Source organism: Schistocerca americana, chromosome 10 (assembly GCF_021461395.2).
Source record: "Schistocerca americana isolate TAMUIC-IGC-003095 chromosome 10, iqSchAmer2.1, whole genome shotgun sequence".
NCBI lineage: Eukaryota > Metazoa > Arthropoda > Insecta > Orthoptera > Acrididae > Schistocerca > Schistocerca americana.
The window spans coordinates 169,665,418-169,683,950 of NC_060128.1; the positions used below are offsets into that span (position 1 = coordinate 169,665,418).

Below are 18,533 nucleotides of genomic sequence, written 5' to 3' on the forward strand. Positions count from 1 at the left end.
TTTCCAGTTTCTGTCAAAGCAAATTTTTTAGAAGTGTTTTGTGAGCAGGTACAAATGAACTATCATGTTTTCTTTTGCAATGTTTGTGAGGAGTAGGCATAGATTATTAGACAGTGGAGCAAGTGTGCTGCAATAGAGTTTAGAGAATAATGTCATTCTGTATTTGATGTAGGAAAAGTACATAAACTGCAGTGGTATTCTGTAAAGCAGCTGTTTTACAGTGAATGTTGTTTTCAGCATGGGAGTGACGGAGGAGTTGAGGTGTAGGTGGTGATGCGGTGTGTTTTTTTTTTCCTGTCATATGTGTTACACAATTCTCTTTGTGCTTCCCCAAACTCTTTTGCTTCCTTCCGGCACTTGAGGTTACAGACATATTTTCTAATGCAGTAACTGCCACAAGCAGCAACCTTTCATCACCCTTGATCACAGTTGTTAAGATGTCAGCTACATTTTGGGAAAACTGTGTGTGGCCAAGTGTTAGAAAGGCTGAAATGTTCTATATTTGGATTCTAGGTAAATTTTTAGTGGTGTGTTCTAAAAGGTGTTTAATTTTATTAATGGAGTATCAAGCTCTCCATCCAGATCGTGATGTCCCAAGGGATGCGTAGGGGCCTACAACCACTGTGTCATGGTCTGCCTTGCACTGTCATGAGGATGTGGAATGGAGGTGAATGTGGTCAGGACACTACTCTCCTGGCCATTTTGCCGACTTTGCGGACTGTGGAGCTGCTACTACTCGGTCCTGAATTGACGTCCTGAGGCTGAGTGCAGCTCCTACTTATTAGTGGAGCACATTTTTATAATGGATATTGCCACTGACTACATAGGCTATTATGTTTTGCAGAAGGTTCTGGAGGTATATTGATGCAACATTTTAATGGCAATCTGTCCACTCTGACATTGTTTCCAAAACGACCAGCAAGTGAAACTGCAAAATATTAGCATATAATAATAGGCATACAAGAGCTGCCAATGTTCTACATGGAAAAATATGCCTCAGCATTAGACAAGCAGAAACTGCTGACAGGTGGCAACCATGATTTGCCAAAAATACTACAAATTTAGGTTTTTCAGAGGGGTGTTAACACCACATGATCTTCAAGTTTTCACATTCCCTCTCAAAGTTTGATTATACTTGGTCCCTTGAAAGTACCGGTGTATTTTTCAACTACCTTGGTTTGTTGTCAGCAGGAGAATTGGATTTATTCTAACAGTTGTCAGAAGAGCTTCAAACAAAAGAGATTTGTCAACTTATCCCATGGGTGAAAGATCTTGTTATGAAATGTGTTGTAGCATTTGGAAAAATTGATTTTTTAGCAGTTTCTTGATAGCTATTATATTAAATGCCATTGCTCTAGCACAATGTGCAAGAAATTTGCCACTAAAAGTGCATTGGACCTCAGAATTTGTGATGCGATGGCCCTGTTCTGAGTGAATGTTTGAATTTAACATTTGTCGTAAAATGTGAATATTTCAGACAAGGCAAGAATTGTTAAAATTATGAAGAGTACTGTATATGCTCTGCAGTGCGATGATAGAAAGTTTACCCCCTTTTTTGTAATATTTGGATGCTCAGATTTGTTCACAGAGCAAGGGTCTGACACAAATGGTCATTTCTTTGGGGGTAACAAAGCCAGACAAATGAACATTAAGTGTACTGGGAGAGCTATTGTTTGATGTTAGTATTGGGTGATGATCAGTTGGAGAAAGCTGTCACATGATTTGCAGTAAAAATTTTGACGCTGTCTGTCAATGACAGAGAGACTGGCTCTATCCCTCCGCTGAGGGCCCTTCCATATCATTGTCCCTCTGAGAAGGAAGGCTCAGAGTAAAATAGGATACCAGAATGAGATTTTCACTCTGCAGTGGAGTGTGCGCCGATATGAAACTTCCTGGCAGATTAAAACTGTGTGCCGGACCGAGACTCGAACTCGGGACCTTTGCCTTTCGTGGACAAGTGCTCTACCATCTGAGCTACCCAAGCACGACTCACGCCCCGTCCTCAAAGCTTTACTTCTGCCAGTACCTCGTCTCCTACCTGCACCTGCAGAGTGAAAAACTTTACAGAAGCTCTCCTGAGAACCTTGCAGAACTAGCTCTCCTGAAAGAGAGGATATTGCGGAGACATGGCTTAGCCACAGCCTGGGGGATGTTTCCAGAATGAGATTTTCACTCTGCAGGTGCAGGTAGGAGATGAGGTACTGGCAGAAGTAAAGCTGTGAGGACGCGGCGTGAGTCGTGCTTGGGCAGCTCAGATGGTAGAGCACTTTACCGCGAAAGGCAAAGGTCCCGAGTTCGAGTCTCAGTCCGGCATGCAGTTTTAATCTGCCAGGAAGTTTTAAAATAGGATATGTGGCAAAGCTGAATGGGGTCACAACAGATGAAAGAGAGAGAGAGAGAGAGAGAGAGAGAGAGAGAGAGAGAGAGAGAGAGAGAGTGTGTGTGTGTGTGTGTGTGTGTGTGTGTGTGTGTGTGTGTGTTTGGGGGGGGGGGGTATCATTATTTTGTATTATTATTATTGTTATTATTATTATTATTATTTAAATCCTTTACCTTCAACAAACCAATTCCCCCCCCCCCCCCCCTAAATATGTGTTATTGTGTTATTGCTCCATGTGTGCACATCCTCTCTCAACAACTTTGGTGCCATGTTTTACTAAATTTGTTTTCTTAATGAAAGTCTGTGATCCAAGACGACAGAGAAGTGGCAAAATTTTTGAATGAGTGGTGACTAAATTTACATGTCAAACCATACACAATAACAAAAAAAAAAAAAAAGCTGATAAGTTGTCACATTGTGAGGTGCCGTCCTGTGAAAACCATGTTTTAGAGAGTGTGTCTTCAGAAACCATAGAGATTCATAGATGATGACATAGATATCAACAAAAGTATGAGCAGAGGAAAAGGGGGAGAGAACATTGTTTTGCATAAAGTAGAAATATAAGTGTAAACTAAAATTGAAGAGCGTTATTGCACATTTTTAAGACCAGCTGAGTTCATGCAATGACTAAGCTAGGGTGACCTTTCCATTTTTATTCAAAGAAAACTGGACATTTTGAAAAGTTTAGAAAAAGATATGGCATGGTTTGGGGAAAAAGGGACACAAATTGTGTTGACAAAATTTAATAGACATATTTAAACTTTGCATCATACACTCAGTAGATCCCAGATGACTTTTTTACAGTTACTGTGCAGAGAAAAACCACAGCAGTATGTTGAAAAAGTAACTCTCATAAAATTCAGTCATATGAATGTATCACCAACTTCTCCTTCTGATATTAAGAAAGTTATACATTCCCTCAAAAACAAAAGCTCATCTGGTTTTGATGGTGTTTCCAATAGAGGACTAAAGATTTGTTCCCGCACAGTAAGCCTGGTCCTATCTGAAATTTGTAATGCATCACTCACTCAAGGCAAGTTTCCAGAGAAACTGAAATATGCCATTGTTAAACTGCTCTTTAAAAAAAAGGTGATAAGAGACACGTCAATAACTACCAACCTGTATCATTGCTGGCGTTTTCCAAAATTCTTGAGGAGGTGACGTATTCTAGAACAGTCTCTCACCTTAGCAACAGTATTATCAATAGCAAACCACAGTTTGGATTTCTGAAGGATTACTCTACTGTGAACTATATTTACGTGTTCTCACCGGATTTTACAAGCTTTAAATAATAAAATATTGACAATATTCCAGAATGAGATTTTCACTCTGCAGCGGAGTGTGCGCTGATATGAAACTTCCTGGCAGATTAAAACTGTGTGCCCGACCAAGACTCAAACTCGGGACCTTTGCCTTTCGTGGGCAAGTGCTCTACCGCGAAAGGCAAAGGTCCCGAGTTCGAGTCTTGGTCGGGCACACAGTTTTAATCTGCCAGTAAGTTTCATATCAGCGCACACTCCGCTGCAGAGTGAAAATCTCATTCTGGAAACATCCCCCAGGCTGTGGCTAAGCCATGTCTCTGCAATATCCTTTCTTTCAGGAGTGCTAGTTCTGCAAGGTTCGCAGGAGAGCTTCTGTAAAGTTTGGAAGGTAGGAGACGAGGTACTGGCAGAAGTAAAGCTGTGAGTACCAGGCGTGAGTCGTGCTTCGGTAGCTCAGATGGTAGAGCACTTGCCCATGAAAGGCAAAGGTCCCGAGTTCGAGTCTCGGTCGGGCACACAGTTTTAATCTGCCAGGAAGTTTCATTGTCAGTATTTTCTGCAGCCTATCTATGGCATTTGACTGTGTGAATCACAGTATTCACCTAGATAAATTGTTGTTTTCATTGGGAAGATGGTGCAGCCAACCAATGGATAAGCAATATCTAATCAAAAGCATGCAGAAAGTTATAGTTAGTAATTCAAAAAATATAGCCTGCGGAGATAATTCTGACGGAAGAAATCACGTGAGAGGTTTCCGAAGTCTCAGTCTGAGGTCCATTATTGTTCCTCATATTTGTAAACAATCTTCTGTCTAATATACAACAAACGAGATTAGTTCTTTTTGTAGGTGACACTAATATTGTAATCAGTCCAAAGATATATACAGAAACAGAAGAAATGATAATAAAAGTTCTTAAAGTATCATTGACTGGTTTTCTGTGAGTGTTATCACCCTCAATTATAAAAAGACACAACACACTCATCTACTGAGTTACTGCACCAACTTACGTGTCCTCATTGATGATAATTTAAATTGGAAAACGCAGACATTGGAACTCCTAAAACAACTTAGTTCAGCCACATTTGCGACTCAGAATCATTGCAAATCTTGGAGAGGGACTGAGAAATTTTCTCCTCTACAACTCCTGCCCCATAGAGGAATTTCTGTTCCTAACTCACAACATCTGAATATTTTTTATTTTTGTAAGAAAAAAACTTAAAAATGTTCAGAATGTAACCATATGTACAAATTACTTTGTGATGTGAATGTGAAATGACTCATTCCACATCATTACAATCTATTGTGCAAAATGATCCTCAGAACATGAAATTCAGCAACTAACTCTGTCACTGTACTTTTCACTTTTGTGTACTTTATCAATAAATGCATTTCATTTGAGCACTCATGCAGTATTTCTTTGTCTTAAAGTGATTCACAATGTCAGATCTTCCTCCATGTCCAATTGCAAAGTTTGATTTGCACAATGTACATTCTAAAGTTTCTTCATTGCCGTTATACTGCTGTTGAAATTAAACTCTTGTTTTGGCATCATGAAACAGTGGTTATCGATCAGTAATATCAACAGAGCAAAATGCTACAATAAGTAAACAAAGGCCATAGTGCATACAATAGCTAAACAAAGACCATAGTGCAAGTTGCACAAATAACACTTCCTTGTGTATATACTTCCACAGTGTGCAGTACATTGCAAATCAAACAACTGGTGGTGTAAATAATCAATTATTGACAAAATTATTTAATTGGATAGATAAAAAAAAAACCTATTCACCAAGCAGCGGCAGAACACAGACATAAAAGATGTTTGTAATTGGCAAGCTTTCAGAGCCAGTGGTTCTTTCTTCAAGTAGAAGGGTTGAAGGGGAAGGAAGAAGGTTGAAGGTAAAGGACTGGAGATGTCTAGGAAAAGAGGTAGATTTTGGGAAAGTCGGCCAGAACCTTGAGTCAGGGGAGACTTACCATATGGGATGAGAAGGAAAGACTGATTGTTGGGAACTGCATCGGACGATGCCAAAGTTGAGATTACAAATGCTCCACTGTTCTATCTGTTGCAAATCACATAAAGCAAGTAGAAAACAGGATTTACACTGCAGTGTTGTTTGAACAACGTTATGTACATGAATTAGAACGATCATCATTAATAAGTAGTTGAACAATGTTCTTTAAACTGACCTGTGAATATAGTATAAGGAAAGGGGGAAGGGGATAAATTGTCTGTTTGCACTCAAAGCTGCTTGTTGAGCAATGAATGAATTTTAGGCCTAATGAAGAACCCGAGCCATTCGTATGTATTTTGAAGTGCAGTATTGCGAGCAATTTCTATATGACTGGGCTATCCAAGCATGACTCGCTAGCCACCCTCACAGCTTTTCCTCCACAAGATCCATTTCTTACATTCCAAACATTACAGAAATTGCCCTGCAAACCGTATGCAATTCATTTCTTTCGATGGTCACTTACATAAGTTTGTTTAATATGTTTATATAAGTGGCGGTGGTGATCCATGCAGTGGGGGGGGGGGGGGGGGGGGAGAGGAATATTCTTTTGGATGAAGTTGCAGCAGTTAGAAATGGAACCATAGTGTAGCAGAGGGCCAGCTTAGGTTGGAAGGTAACAGTTGGTTTGCAGTTTGCAAAGACAACAATGTGGCATAACAATCTTTTTTTGCATATATTGTACATTCCATAGTTCCACTAACATCCCTGATCAAAAGCTCTGTTTTCCCTCTGTGTCCGATATTTTCATATTTTTATTGTGTCTGAATAAGATTAACATTCCTGTCCCAAAACCCTCAATTCCTGTTGAGGTCCCTTTAATGTGTCAAATTTTATATTGCTAATGTTTCTGTGTTTCATGAAGTGTCAGCCGGTGGTTGTCTCGAGAGGGATTTGTCACTGCCACATGATGACATCACATTATGCCAGCACAGTATAAGTTAATCTTTAAATAGATAAGAGATCCAGTCATATTAATGAGCCACCGCCTACGTTGACATTAATGTGCGATAACCACTCACAGATTGCAAGTTGCAGCACTAGCAGTGGAGGGTATACATACAAAGCATGTCAGGGGGACATGGGAAACAGTGCATTCATTGAAACTTACTGGCAGATTAAAACTGCGTGCCTGACTAAGACTCGAACTTGGGACCTTTGCCTTTCCCGGGCAAGTGCTCTACCAACTGAGCTACCGAAGCACAACTCACGCCCAGTCCTCACAGCTTTACTTCTGCCAGTATCTCGTCTCCTACCTTCCAAACTTTACAGAAGCTCTCCTGCGAACCATGGCAAACTAGCACTCCTGAAAGAAAGGATACTGCAGAGACATGGCTTAGCCACAGCCTAGGGGATGTTTCCAGAATGAGATATTCACTCTGCAGCGGAGTGTGCGCTGATATGAAACTAGGCTAGGCTAGGCTGTGGCTAAGCCGTGTCTCCGCAGTATCCTTTCTTTCAGGAGTGCTAGTTCTGCATGGTTCATAGGAGAGCTTCTGTAAAGTTTGGAAGGTAGGAGACAAGATACTGGCAGAAGTAAAGCTGTGAGGACCGGGCGTGAGTCGTGCTTCGGTAGCTCAGATGGTAGAGCACTTGCCCGCGAAAGGCAAAGGTCCCGAGTTCGAGTCTCGGTTGGGCACACAGTTTTAATCTGCCAGGAAGTTTCATATCAGTGCATACTCTGCTGCAGAGTGAATATCTCATTCTGGAGTGCATTCATTGTCATATTGTGGAAACAGAGCCAGTTTATTGGACATCCAAAAGGGTAAGATCATTGGCTTTTGGGCCAAAGGTTTTAGAATTTCCAAAATGGCTAAGTTTGTAAACTGTTCATGTGCCGCTGCTGTTAAAGTATACCATGCGTGGCAAAATGATGGTATCCAAAACCAGCACCAAAGCAACTGTGGTGCAGCACGGTCCATAGATTTATTTTATTTATTTATTTATTTATTGTTCCGTGGGACCACATTAAGGAGAAGTCTCCATGGTCATGGAACGAGTCAATACATGAAATTATAACACAATTGTAGAAACAGATAAAATGAAATATAAGAAACATATTCAGCTGACACGTCGTGGGCGTTTAAATAAAGAAAATCAAGAATGTAACACTGGAATTTGCTTAATTTTTTAGCTCTTCCAGGAGCTCCTCGACAGAATAGAAGGAGTGAGCCATGAGGAAACTCTTCAGTTTAGACTTAAAAGCATTTGGGCTACTGCTAAGATTTTTGAGTTCTTGTGGTAGCTTATTGAAAATGGATGCAGCAGAATACTGCACTCCTTTCTGCACAAGAGCCAAGGAAGTGCATTCCACATGCAGATTTGATTTCTGCCTAGTATTAACTGAGTGAAAGCTGCTAACTCTTGGGAATAAGCTAATATTGCTAACAACAAATGACATTAAAGAAAATATACACTGTGAGGGCAATGTCAAAATTCCCAGACTATTGAATAGGGGTCGACAAGAGGTTTTCGAACTTACACCACACATAGCTCGAACAGCCCATTTTTGAGCCAAAAATACCATTTTTGAATCAGAAGAATTATACCAAAAAATAATACCATATGACATAAGCGTATGAAAATATGTGAAGTAGACTACTTTTCTTGTTGAAATGTCACTTATTTCAGATACTGTTCTAATGGTAAATAAAGCGGCATTTAGTTTCTGAACAAGATCCTGAACATGGGCTTTCCACAACAGCTTACTATCTATCCGTACGCCTAGGAACTTGAACTGTTCCGTCTCACTTATAACATGCCCATTCTGTCTGATTAAAATATCAGTTCTTGTTGAATTGTGAGTTAGAAACTGTAAAAACTGAGTCTTACTGTGATTTAGCATCAAATGATGGCTGCAGAGATGTAAACAAGCTAATAGACTTTTGAACAACTGACTGCCCAGGTGAACCGAGGGGCTACCAACGGTGTCTCCTCAATGATCATTCAGCCAGTGTTGCTGTGTGTAGGTCTCTGCAGCAGGTGCTCGGTTCGTGCTCCCATGCTGACTGCTGTTCATTGGTGACAAAGGCTGGAACAAGCATGCCAGTATTGCAACTGGATGTCCACTGAGTAGTGACAGGTAGTGTCATCAGATGAATCACATTTTATATTCCATTGTACAGACGGCCATTGGTGTGTACGGCATAAAATGTCCGAAAGCAAACATCCTGCAACAATTGTCGTAAGGTTACAGACTGGAGGAAGGAATATTACGGTTTGAGGAATATTTTCGTGGCGTTTTCTGGGTGATCTCATTCTGAAAGCCACAGTGGATCAACACAAGTATGCCTCTATCCTTGCACACTCTTACATTCCGTTTGTTTTTCGTCGGCCTGATGGCTTCTACCGGCAGGACACTGAAATAAGTCACACAGCTTGCAGTGTAAGTGTGTGGTTCGAAGAGCACCGGGATGAGTTTACTGTACTCCCTTCACCACCAAACCACCTGAATTTAAAACCCAGCTGACAATCTGTGGGACCACCGCTATTGCGCTGTGGATCCTCAACCGAGAAACCTGGTGCAGCTGGCCGAGGCACTGGAGTCAGCACAGCCCCACATCCGTGTCAGTACCTTCCACAACCTCGCTGACTCTCTCCCTGCACATTGCATCGGGGCTTAATTATATACAATGCAAATAATTTTAATTTTTTGATTTAGTAGCTGTCTGTTCGGTTACGCAGTCTCGTAACCGGTTGGCCCTGACTATTATTAGTACGCAATCTGACTGCATAGAATGACAACAAAGAATGAAAGGAAATTTCCGTTACCACAATTAATTAATTAAGTCCCCAGCAACTATAAAAGCTACGAGACAAAAACTATGGAACAACAAAGCACAAGTGTAACTGTTCTGTGTGTGGAAGTGTGATTCAACGTACACATCTGGCACGGTTCTTCCTCAATAAGACAAGATATTTTAAATACCATTTACACTGAATTAATTAAAAAAAACTGAAATACTATAATTGCACATAGAAACCCGAATTACAGTCTAATACATGAACACAAGCCAGATGCTTTGTTGACTGAACCTGTGACCTAGAGGCATTGTTAGTTAGGGAAAAAAAAAAAATGTTTTTTACCTTCATATATATTGACTAAAAATACACTCTGATCATTACAACATCTCCATTCGAACAATGTCTGCTGTCTAGCCCATCAAAACAACTGCACACGACATGGCCTCAAATAGTACAGCTATCAACATCCTCTCAGAAAAGCACTAACCACCACAACTTCTGAACAAGCACTGCCAGTGGAGGCGGTGGAATAATACTCTTTGGCGCGATCTCTGGCGCTGTGACTCAGTGTAGCCACCTTTCAACATCTCGCAATGACCCGCATTGCAAAAGGTGGTTGTTCAGGTATTTGGCTGGTGGCCACATTAGTGTGACTGGGCTGTATTTTCACATATAAAAAAATTATTTGAAAGGCAGCTTCTAGCCATGCGAATTTGATCATTTACTTATCTTACTCTAGGTTTATTATACAGATTTGGATATGCATTTTTATTTGCCTGTTTCAGTGCCTGCAAGCATCTCTGACGGAGGTCCACACGACAACTCCATTCCCGGAACCTTCCGACTGCCGGAGATACGAAGAGACACACAACAATGCAACGGCTTCAGAACCCGAGCACAGTAGTGGATGCCGCATGCCTGGTGAAGACATTGCAGGGTGTCGGAGCAGTGCGTTGCCTGAAGCTCTGCTATCTGTCACTTCTGATTCACAAAATACCAACAATGTGCATTCGCTGTCAGATGTGACTGCTACTAATTCGAATTTGCAGCAGTTGGAAATTGCAGTTTCTGATGCAGCTGACATCACAGCACGCAGTACAGACTCCTGGCGTGTGACCATTGATGACATGCCTGATGAGATTTTGGTAAAGATCTTGTCTCACATGTCTTTCAGTGAGCTCATAGATGTTATACAAAAAGTGTGTCCTCGTTGGAGAAGGCTGTCCCAAGATCCAGAGATGTGGGATGACAAGGAATACCAAATCCGGTAACAAATCTAATAATACTTAAAATGTGCACTGTACAGTTATTCTACATGAAAGACATAGATAGGGTGTTATTATTCCTTTTATTCTGACACAGGTGTGGGGAAACAATAGATTTCAAAGGACTCTCAGCTCATTTTATGTTGGTGATCTGGTTTCACTGTATGTTAAAAATGCATTCCAGTTTTAGGATCATTTAGTGAGAGATATAATCTATTATGTATTCAGTATGCTTGTGTGGTTGATAATGTGGGCTAAAGCCTAGACTGGGGCCAATGGCAGTCACGGCGGTGCTTATCTACTGCTCATAGGTTCAGTTCCATAGAGCCAGTGGGATGATTCTTTGACTTAACCAGTGAGAGGCGAAAACAGAGGCAGTGTATTTCTAGCGCCATAATTGAAACCATTCTCTTGTTTGCCATTTCTCGGTGTATTAGCAAGTTTCAAGAGATAAATTTTGTGATTATGGCAGCGAGTGCAATAAAGTGGACTAATTTAAGTGATTTTGTTGTGCACGGCTATGTCGTCTATTGGTTCATGTTTCATGGATTAAATTAAGAGACTTGAAAATGTGTCATATGTGGTGGTGAAATGACTCTTGTTGAGTCAAAGATTTGTGTAGATAGAATTGTCTGAAAGTACAGCAAGAGCTGCTACTTTGAGTAAATGGATCTTTTTTTTATTGAGTCAAAAAAAAAAAAAAAAAAAAAAAAAGATTAGTCCGTTTTGAGTGCTCACACAGATCAATTGTGAAGCTACCCTGAGCAGAGAAACATTTCACTGGGACAGGTTTTACACCGGGGGCGGTTACAAGGGTAGGAGCCAGAGGGTAGGGAAGGTGGTTTGGGGATTTCATAGGGATGAACCAAGAGGTTACGAAGGTTAGGTGGACGGCGGAAAGACACTCTTGGTGGAGTGGGGAGGATTTCATGAAGGAGGGATCTCATTTCAGGGCAGGATTTGAGGAAGTCGTATTCCTGCTGGAGAGCCACATTCAGAGTCTGATCCAGTCCCGGAAAGTATACTGTCACAAGTGGGGCACTTTTGGGGTTCTTCTGTGGGAGGTTCTGGGTTTGAGGGGATGAGGAATTGGCTCTGGTAATTTGCTTCTGTACCAGGTCAGGAGGGTAGTTGCGGGATGTGAAAGCTGTTTTCAGGTTGTTGGTGTAATGGTTCAGGGATTCCGGACTGGAGCAGATTCGTTTGCCACGAAGACCTAGGCTGTAGGGAAGGGACCGTTTGATGTGGAATGGGTGGCAGCTGTCATAATGGAGGTACTGTTGCTTGTTGGTGGGTTTGATGTGGACGGATGTGTGAAGCTGGCCATTGGACAGATGGAGGACAGCCTAGGTCTTCATGGCAAACGAATCTGCAATGAGCGATGGTCCAGTTGTACTTGCTAGGAGTTTAAAATATTTTCACTTTCTGTGGGTCTTTAGAAATATTCTAGCACTGTTTGTCCTCCAATTAATTTTGCACGGTGTCTCAGGTGCAGTTGTGGAACTTGAATGTTCTGCCATGTTTGGTGAGGGTATTTCAGTGATAGCTGTGAACACAGTCTGGTGCTTTCCAGTTAATGTGTTAAATTATTAAATTTGTTGTATGATATTATCCACTGTTGGGGGCGCAACTCATTTTATTAATTCAACATAATAACTTGTGTCGACCAACAGTCAGTCAACAGTTCAGTGAATGATTAAATGGACAGTAAACTATATGGAAAAGCTTAAATCATCTGTAGTTGGGTATGTGATTTATAACAGCATCTACACTCAACCTGATAGATATTGAAGTTCTTACTAATCATCGGTAATTATTTTACAGTTTATTTAAATTTAAAGCATCGCAGTGTGAGAAGTAGTAGTCTGCTGTGCATGCATCCATGTGAAAGGCGGTGGGGGTGACCGATGTTACCAATTCTTTTCTCTTGTTTCAACTGTTCCTAATTAGCAGTGACCTTGAATTGACCACGAGGCATTGGACTGAAATGATAGTCTAGTAGATGCTTGTAATATAATTCTGCAAATTGTATCTTATGAGAAAACGATGCATTTATGGTACTACACCTATAGATTTTGTATCAAAAAACAATAGAGGGGGAATAGACAAATTGTTAGCTTCACTATAACCTGCACTCCGACAAGATGGCTGGTAGTAGGAGTGAACACCATAAAAGGGTGAAGTGAATTTACTAATACCTAAATTTTATAATAGTGATTGTACTAAATTTAAGTTAACTGGAATGTTTCACCAAAGTTTAAACTTTGAACTTGAAATTCCTTTACTTGAATACACATAACTAACAAAACTGTCTTCACTGTAATTAGCTTCATCATAGTGTATCCTCTGAGGATTAATTAACATAAACAGTTATCTATGATACTTGGTCATTGTACTGTGTATTGCACATCATAGAAACCTTGACAGTAAGCTGGTTTTATTCATTTAGTGGAATGCGTTTGCTTTACCCAGAATATATTATGTAGCTTCAAAATTAACATATAGACCTGTGAAATGTGAATCAAAGGAGTGCACAAATAGAGGAATGGGATTCATTCACAATATACAAAGTGAAAATGTGTAATAACAGAAGCACGATACATATAAGTAATTATTAAGATCATTATCCCACATGCAAGAGAGCTTGGCTTTACAAAACAATGTCATTTAACTTCGTATGGTAACATTCTGTCAACACTCCCACTGTTTAGCATTTGTTATAAAGATACTTGGTCACAATTACCTTGTTAACTTACAGCCTCACACCTCTGTAGGCACTGCTACTCAGTCCTGCCAACAGCAGCATGAAGCTACATCCAGTAGGTATGACTCAACATAAGGTGCTTCCTTTGTACAGTTGACCATTAACCAGATAAAACAACCGCTTGATGTTTGTGTCATCTCTGGCAAAAGCTGGCTGTTGAGTAGCTGTAGAATATGTGACCAACATTATACGTGATGATGGTTCAATTTAAAACCTACTTGACGGCTCCAAAGTGATATTTCATATGGCTGTATGTTAGAGGCTTTCTTCAAGCACTGATATCGACACCTCATCACTTCTCACCCTTAGGATCAAAGAACTTTTAGAAAAAGGCAGGCTAGTCATTTGGGATTTCCCCTAACTAATATACATCTGTGGTGTACCTACACTATGTGATAAAAAGGGTCTGGACACCCTTAGAACCATACGTTTTTCATAATAGGTGCATTGTGCTCAGTAGTCATTAGACATTGTGAGAGAGCAGAATGGGGCGCTCCGCGGAACTCATGGACTTCGAACGTGGTCAGTTGATTGGGTGTCACTTGTGTCATGCATCTGTACCCGAAATTTCCATACTCCTAAATATCCCTAGGTCCACTGTTTCTGATGTGATAGTGAAGTGGAAACATGAAGGGACACATACAGCACAAAAGCTTACAGGCTGACCTTGTCTGTTGACTGACAGACTGCCAACAGTTGAAGAGGGTTGTAATGTGTAATAGGCATACATCTATCCAGACCATCACACAGGAATTCCAAACTGCGTCAGGATCCACTGCAAGTACTATGACAGTTAGGAGGGAGGTCAGAAAACTTGGATTTATGGTTAAGCAGTTGCTCATAAAGCACACATTACGCCGGTAAATGCCAAACGGCACCTCGCTTGGTGTAAGGAGTGTAAACACTGGATGATTGAACAGTGGAAAAATGTTGAGTAGAGTGATGAATCATGGTACACAATGTGGTGAACTGATGACAGGGTGTGGGTATGGCGAATGCCCGGTGAATGTCATCTGCCAGCGTGTGTAGTGCCAACAGTAAAATTCGGAGATGGTGGTGTTAACAATGTGGTTGTGTTTTTCATGGAGGGGGCTTGCACCCCTTGTTGTTGTGTGTCACACTATCACAGCACAGGCCTACATTGATGTTTTAAGCACCTTCTTGCTTCCCACTGTTGAAAAGCAATTCGGGGATGGTGATTGCATCTTTCAACACAATGAAGCACCTGTTCATAATGCACGGCCTGTGGCGGAGTGGTTACATGATAATAACATCCCTGTAAAGGTCTGGCCTGCACAGAGTCGTGACCTGAATCCTATAGAACACCTTTGAGATGTTTTGGAATGCCGACTTCGTGCCAGGCCTCACCGACCAACATCGATACCTCTCCTCAGTGCAGCACTCTGTGAAGAATGGGCTAGCATTCCCCCAATAAAGCTTCCAGCACCTGACTGAACATATGCCAGTGAGAGTGGAAGCTGTTATCAAGGCTAAGGGTGAGCCAACACCGTATTGAATTCCAGGATTACCGATGGAGGGCACCACGAACTTGTAAGTCATTTTCATCCAAGTGTCCGGAAACTTTTGATCACATAGTGTAGGAGCACTATTCTCTCTCCAAATACATTCAACCCTTCTGACAATAATATTTGATTGCTTATCCTACACACTATACTATTTAACTACTAAATATAATGGTCACCCAGAAAGTAATACACCACATTTTTTTTCCTTCAACAGTAGTTTATTGAACACGTTGAAACATACTCACAAGAATGAATGATGGTTCCTCTACACTCCCTTTCCATTCTGTGGCCTTCCTCCTCTGGGACACAAGGATGTGTAAGCCCTGTCAGAGCCATTCCTTCTTCTGGTTACAAAGCCATTTCTTCTCTATGCGAATCACCTCTTCATCATCCTCAGCATGTTTTCCACAAATGGCATCCACAAATGGCATCCTATAAAGGCCCATAAAACTCAACATGCTCTGCAAGACATGAAGCAAGTTCTCCAGCCTGCAGCATCTCAGGACTTGTCTCCAGTTGAGCACATGTGGGATACAATGGGACTAAAACAGACTTATGCGACTAGTCCACCAACAACTCTTACAGAATTACGTGAACAGGTCAAGCAGGTGTGGCTTTACATATCCCAGGATGGTATTTGTCATCTATACAAGAAACTGGTCACCAGAGTCAGCACCTGCATTGCTGCCCATGGACGCTACACAACCTACTAAAATGGGTGTTTCAGCACGTTTTGATACCTGGTACCTAAGAACTGCTTGTGTTATTGGTCTGTAAATGCAATCATTTCATATACTCTGTAGTACTCTTGTAACAATAAATCTTGATTGAATTGGAAACCTGTAAAAGAATGTACACTCCTTTTTTTTATTTTTATTTTTTTCCCCTGATTATGTAGAAGCTAAAGATAGGCTGCTCCAGAGTATTGGCATTATAAGGATTGTCTTTCCCACATGTTGGAGATACTGTTCTGGAATGAGCTGTCAACAAATTACTGACAGGTACTGGCCTTCCAGTGACACACACACTTGTAAAGGTGGCAGAACTGACTGGGAGGCGATACAGACTTTCCGTAATGCCCCAAACCTGCGCAAAGTATGCATGTATCGGGGAGCCACATCCTGTGTCTTCTGTACCCTATACTACAAATGCCAGGGACTGTCCGAGCTGCGTCTGCATGTTGCACAGAAGCTCACCTACTCGGTAAGTGTTACATTCTCTAAAGTGCACTTGCTTGATATTGGAGGTTCTGTTGCCACCAGTTTTTTCTTTTATATATGTGTAGATAAGTAAAAGGGGCTAAGTAAACATGCCAATTGTTCCACAATTCAGCAGTTCCTATCATTTACTAGCTTCTTAGCTGATATACAATTTGTTGTTCCAGACCTGTGTTTGAACTATAAATTCCTTCCTAAAATTTGGTCGCCTGCAGAGGAAGGCTGTGCTAGGACCCTTGTGTTGGTCTCTTCCAGCCATTTATCGCTTACGGCTCGTTACCTAAAATGACTGTAATTGTACAGCTAGTTGAAATAATTGAGTAAAATGTAGCCACCAGATTAATATTAAGGTATATTCACTTGATACCTCATTCCTTGTTTGCAATGGCAAACACACAGGAATAAAAGGGCATGCACAAAAATTTGTAGAAAATACATGTAAACATGAATGTTTTCGTGTAAAGAAAAGGTGATAGAAAAAGAAAACGGAAAAGTGATGTATATAAAGAAGTGTCTAAATAACAGAGGTGTGAGAAATACAAAGTTACAACAAAGTCTTATTTGCAAATTTCAGGAGAAGATCACTGCAAGATTTTTGATTTGCTGCTTGGAAATCTGCAGTGATAAGGTTGGCAATAACATTTCGTTAGCTACTAACTGGTGACTGATATACCAGGTTGAACTTATTTATTTCATATGTCAAAACTAAGTATTTCAGTGATTATTCCTGAAGCTGAGAAATACTTAATGGAGGTTGTTATGTGAAGGTTAACGTTCAATACATAATTTGTATTTTATTTTACAAAAAAATTACAGTATTATAAAAAGTATAGATTCCTATTCACCAGAGACGTTGAGTCACAGACAGGCACAACAAAAAGACTATCAATCGAGTAAGCTGTGGGCAAAAGGCCCATCTTCCAAATTAGACAACACACACACACACACACACACACACACACACACACACATACACACACATTGTTCCATTGTTGAGCTTTTTCCCAGTAAAAATTTTGTTCCGATGTACGTATGCTTAGTGGGTGGCACATAGCCAATTAAAAACCAGGTAGACTTCGACTTTATTGAAATGTAGAACATTTGAACAGAACATTTGCTTGGACTGAAAAAGAAGCAGCTGCGACATTCACAGTAAGAATTAACTCAGGATTTGCCAGATGGGCCTGAAACCTATTTGTAGGGAGCACCAACATCTATTGATGATGATGATGATGAAGTCCCATGCTTCTTTACAGAGCGTAGGGGAACGATGCGGGAGACCCGCACCACCTTACTAGGCAAGGTCCTAATGGAGGTGGTTTGCCATTGCCTTCCTCCGACCGTAATGGGGATGAATGATGATGATGAAGACGACACAACAACACCCAGTCATCTCGAGGCAGGAAAAATCCCTGACCCCGCCGGGAATCAGACCCGGGACCAACATCTATTATTCAGCAGTAAATCAGTCTGATGATTGTGGATGATGTGGCTACATTTCTTTTATTCCCCACTATTACTGACTTACTTCCCTCAATGTAGTTGTCCATGATCCATCTGTCATTTTGCTGTACTGCTTCCGTTGATGAAAATTGATAATATGTATTTGTCAGAGCACACAGAAAACATGGGTTAAACCAGTAATGGTGCTTCATCCCTCTCAAAATTTCCCATTCTTCTGTTTGGAAAGGTTTGTATAGTAGGGGACTGTTTGATTGCAGGTACTGAAGAACTTGGTTGAGAAGTGCTCCAGACTATGCACACTGTGAATACCCAGTGAATTGCTGAAGTCGGAGAAATTTTCAGAGGCAGTGTCTCGTCTACAGCACCTGCGTGTGCTGGCTCTAGAGACACTCTCCCCGGAACACACACCTGTGCTGCGACCTTTGGGTGACGGATGCCCACGACTAACCGAGGTAGACTTCAGATGCACGATTGTCGGTATGGATGATCTGAGATACTTCCTGAATGCCAAGAGGAACACCCTTAAGTCCATACACATAAAGTGGGCAGTGGATGGATAATGGTGAGTGTTATAACCATTTCTCATATGATTGTATAGCGTCTCGTGCATTTGACTTTCACTGGATTAATATGTTAGGCAGAAGCAGATTCTTGCCAAAATCCGTACATATGGCTTCCTTTTCCACACCCTTTTGGGTTTCCTTCTTGGCTTTTTCCTTTCTCTCATGAAACTTGCTAGCTTGCAATTTGTTAAAAATCTTCTACTTAAAGTTCTCAAATTATTCAGTTGAGACTCGATGACTCTTATTTCTGTTAGTTCAGTGCTTTTTTTTCCCCCATTTTCAGGCTTTTCACTTTGCCTGTATATTCATCAATGATACTACATGTATCTGTACAA

The 18,533-nt window shown here is 40.9% G+C and overlaps 1 protein-coding gene across 1 annotated transcript; it reads left to right on the forward strand.

Moving 5' to 3' along the window:
• Positions 1-7,325: 7,325 nt before the first annotated feature.
• LOC124552578 (putative F-box protein At4g05475) lies at positions 7,326-18,174 on the forward strand. The gene is made up of 3 exons (XM_047126900.1): positions 7,326-7,420; positions 10,185-10,666; positions 17,893-18,174. The coding sequence occupies exons 2-3, from the start codon at positions 10,314-10,316 to the stop codon at positions 17,897-17,899; spliced, it is 360 nt and encodes a 119-aa protein (XP_046982856.1). The 5' UTR covers positions 7,326-7,420; positions 10,185-10,313; the 3' UTR covers positions 17,900-18,174.
• The last annotated feature ends 359 nt before the right edge of the window (positions 18,175-18,533 follow it).

Excerpts from the sequence above, each read along its gene's own strand:
- LOC124552578 (XM_047126900.1), top strand. The coding sequence starts at position 10,314 with ATGCCTGGTGAAGACATTGCAGGGTGTCGGAGCAGTGCGTTGCCTGAA.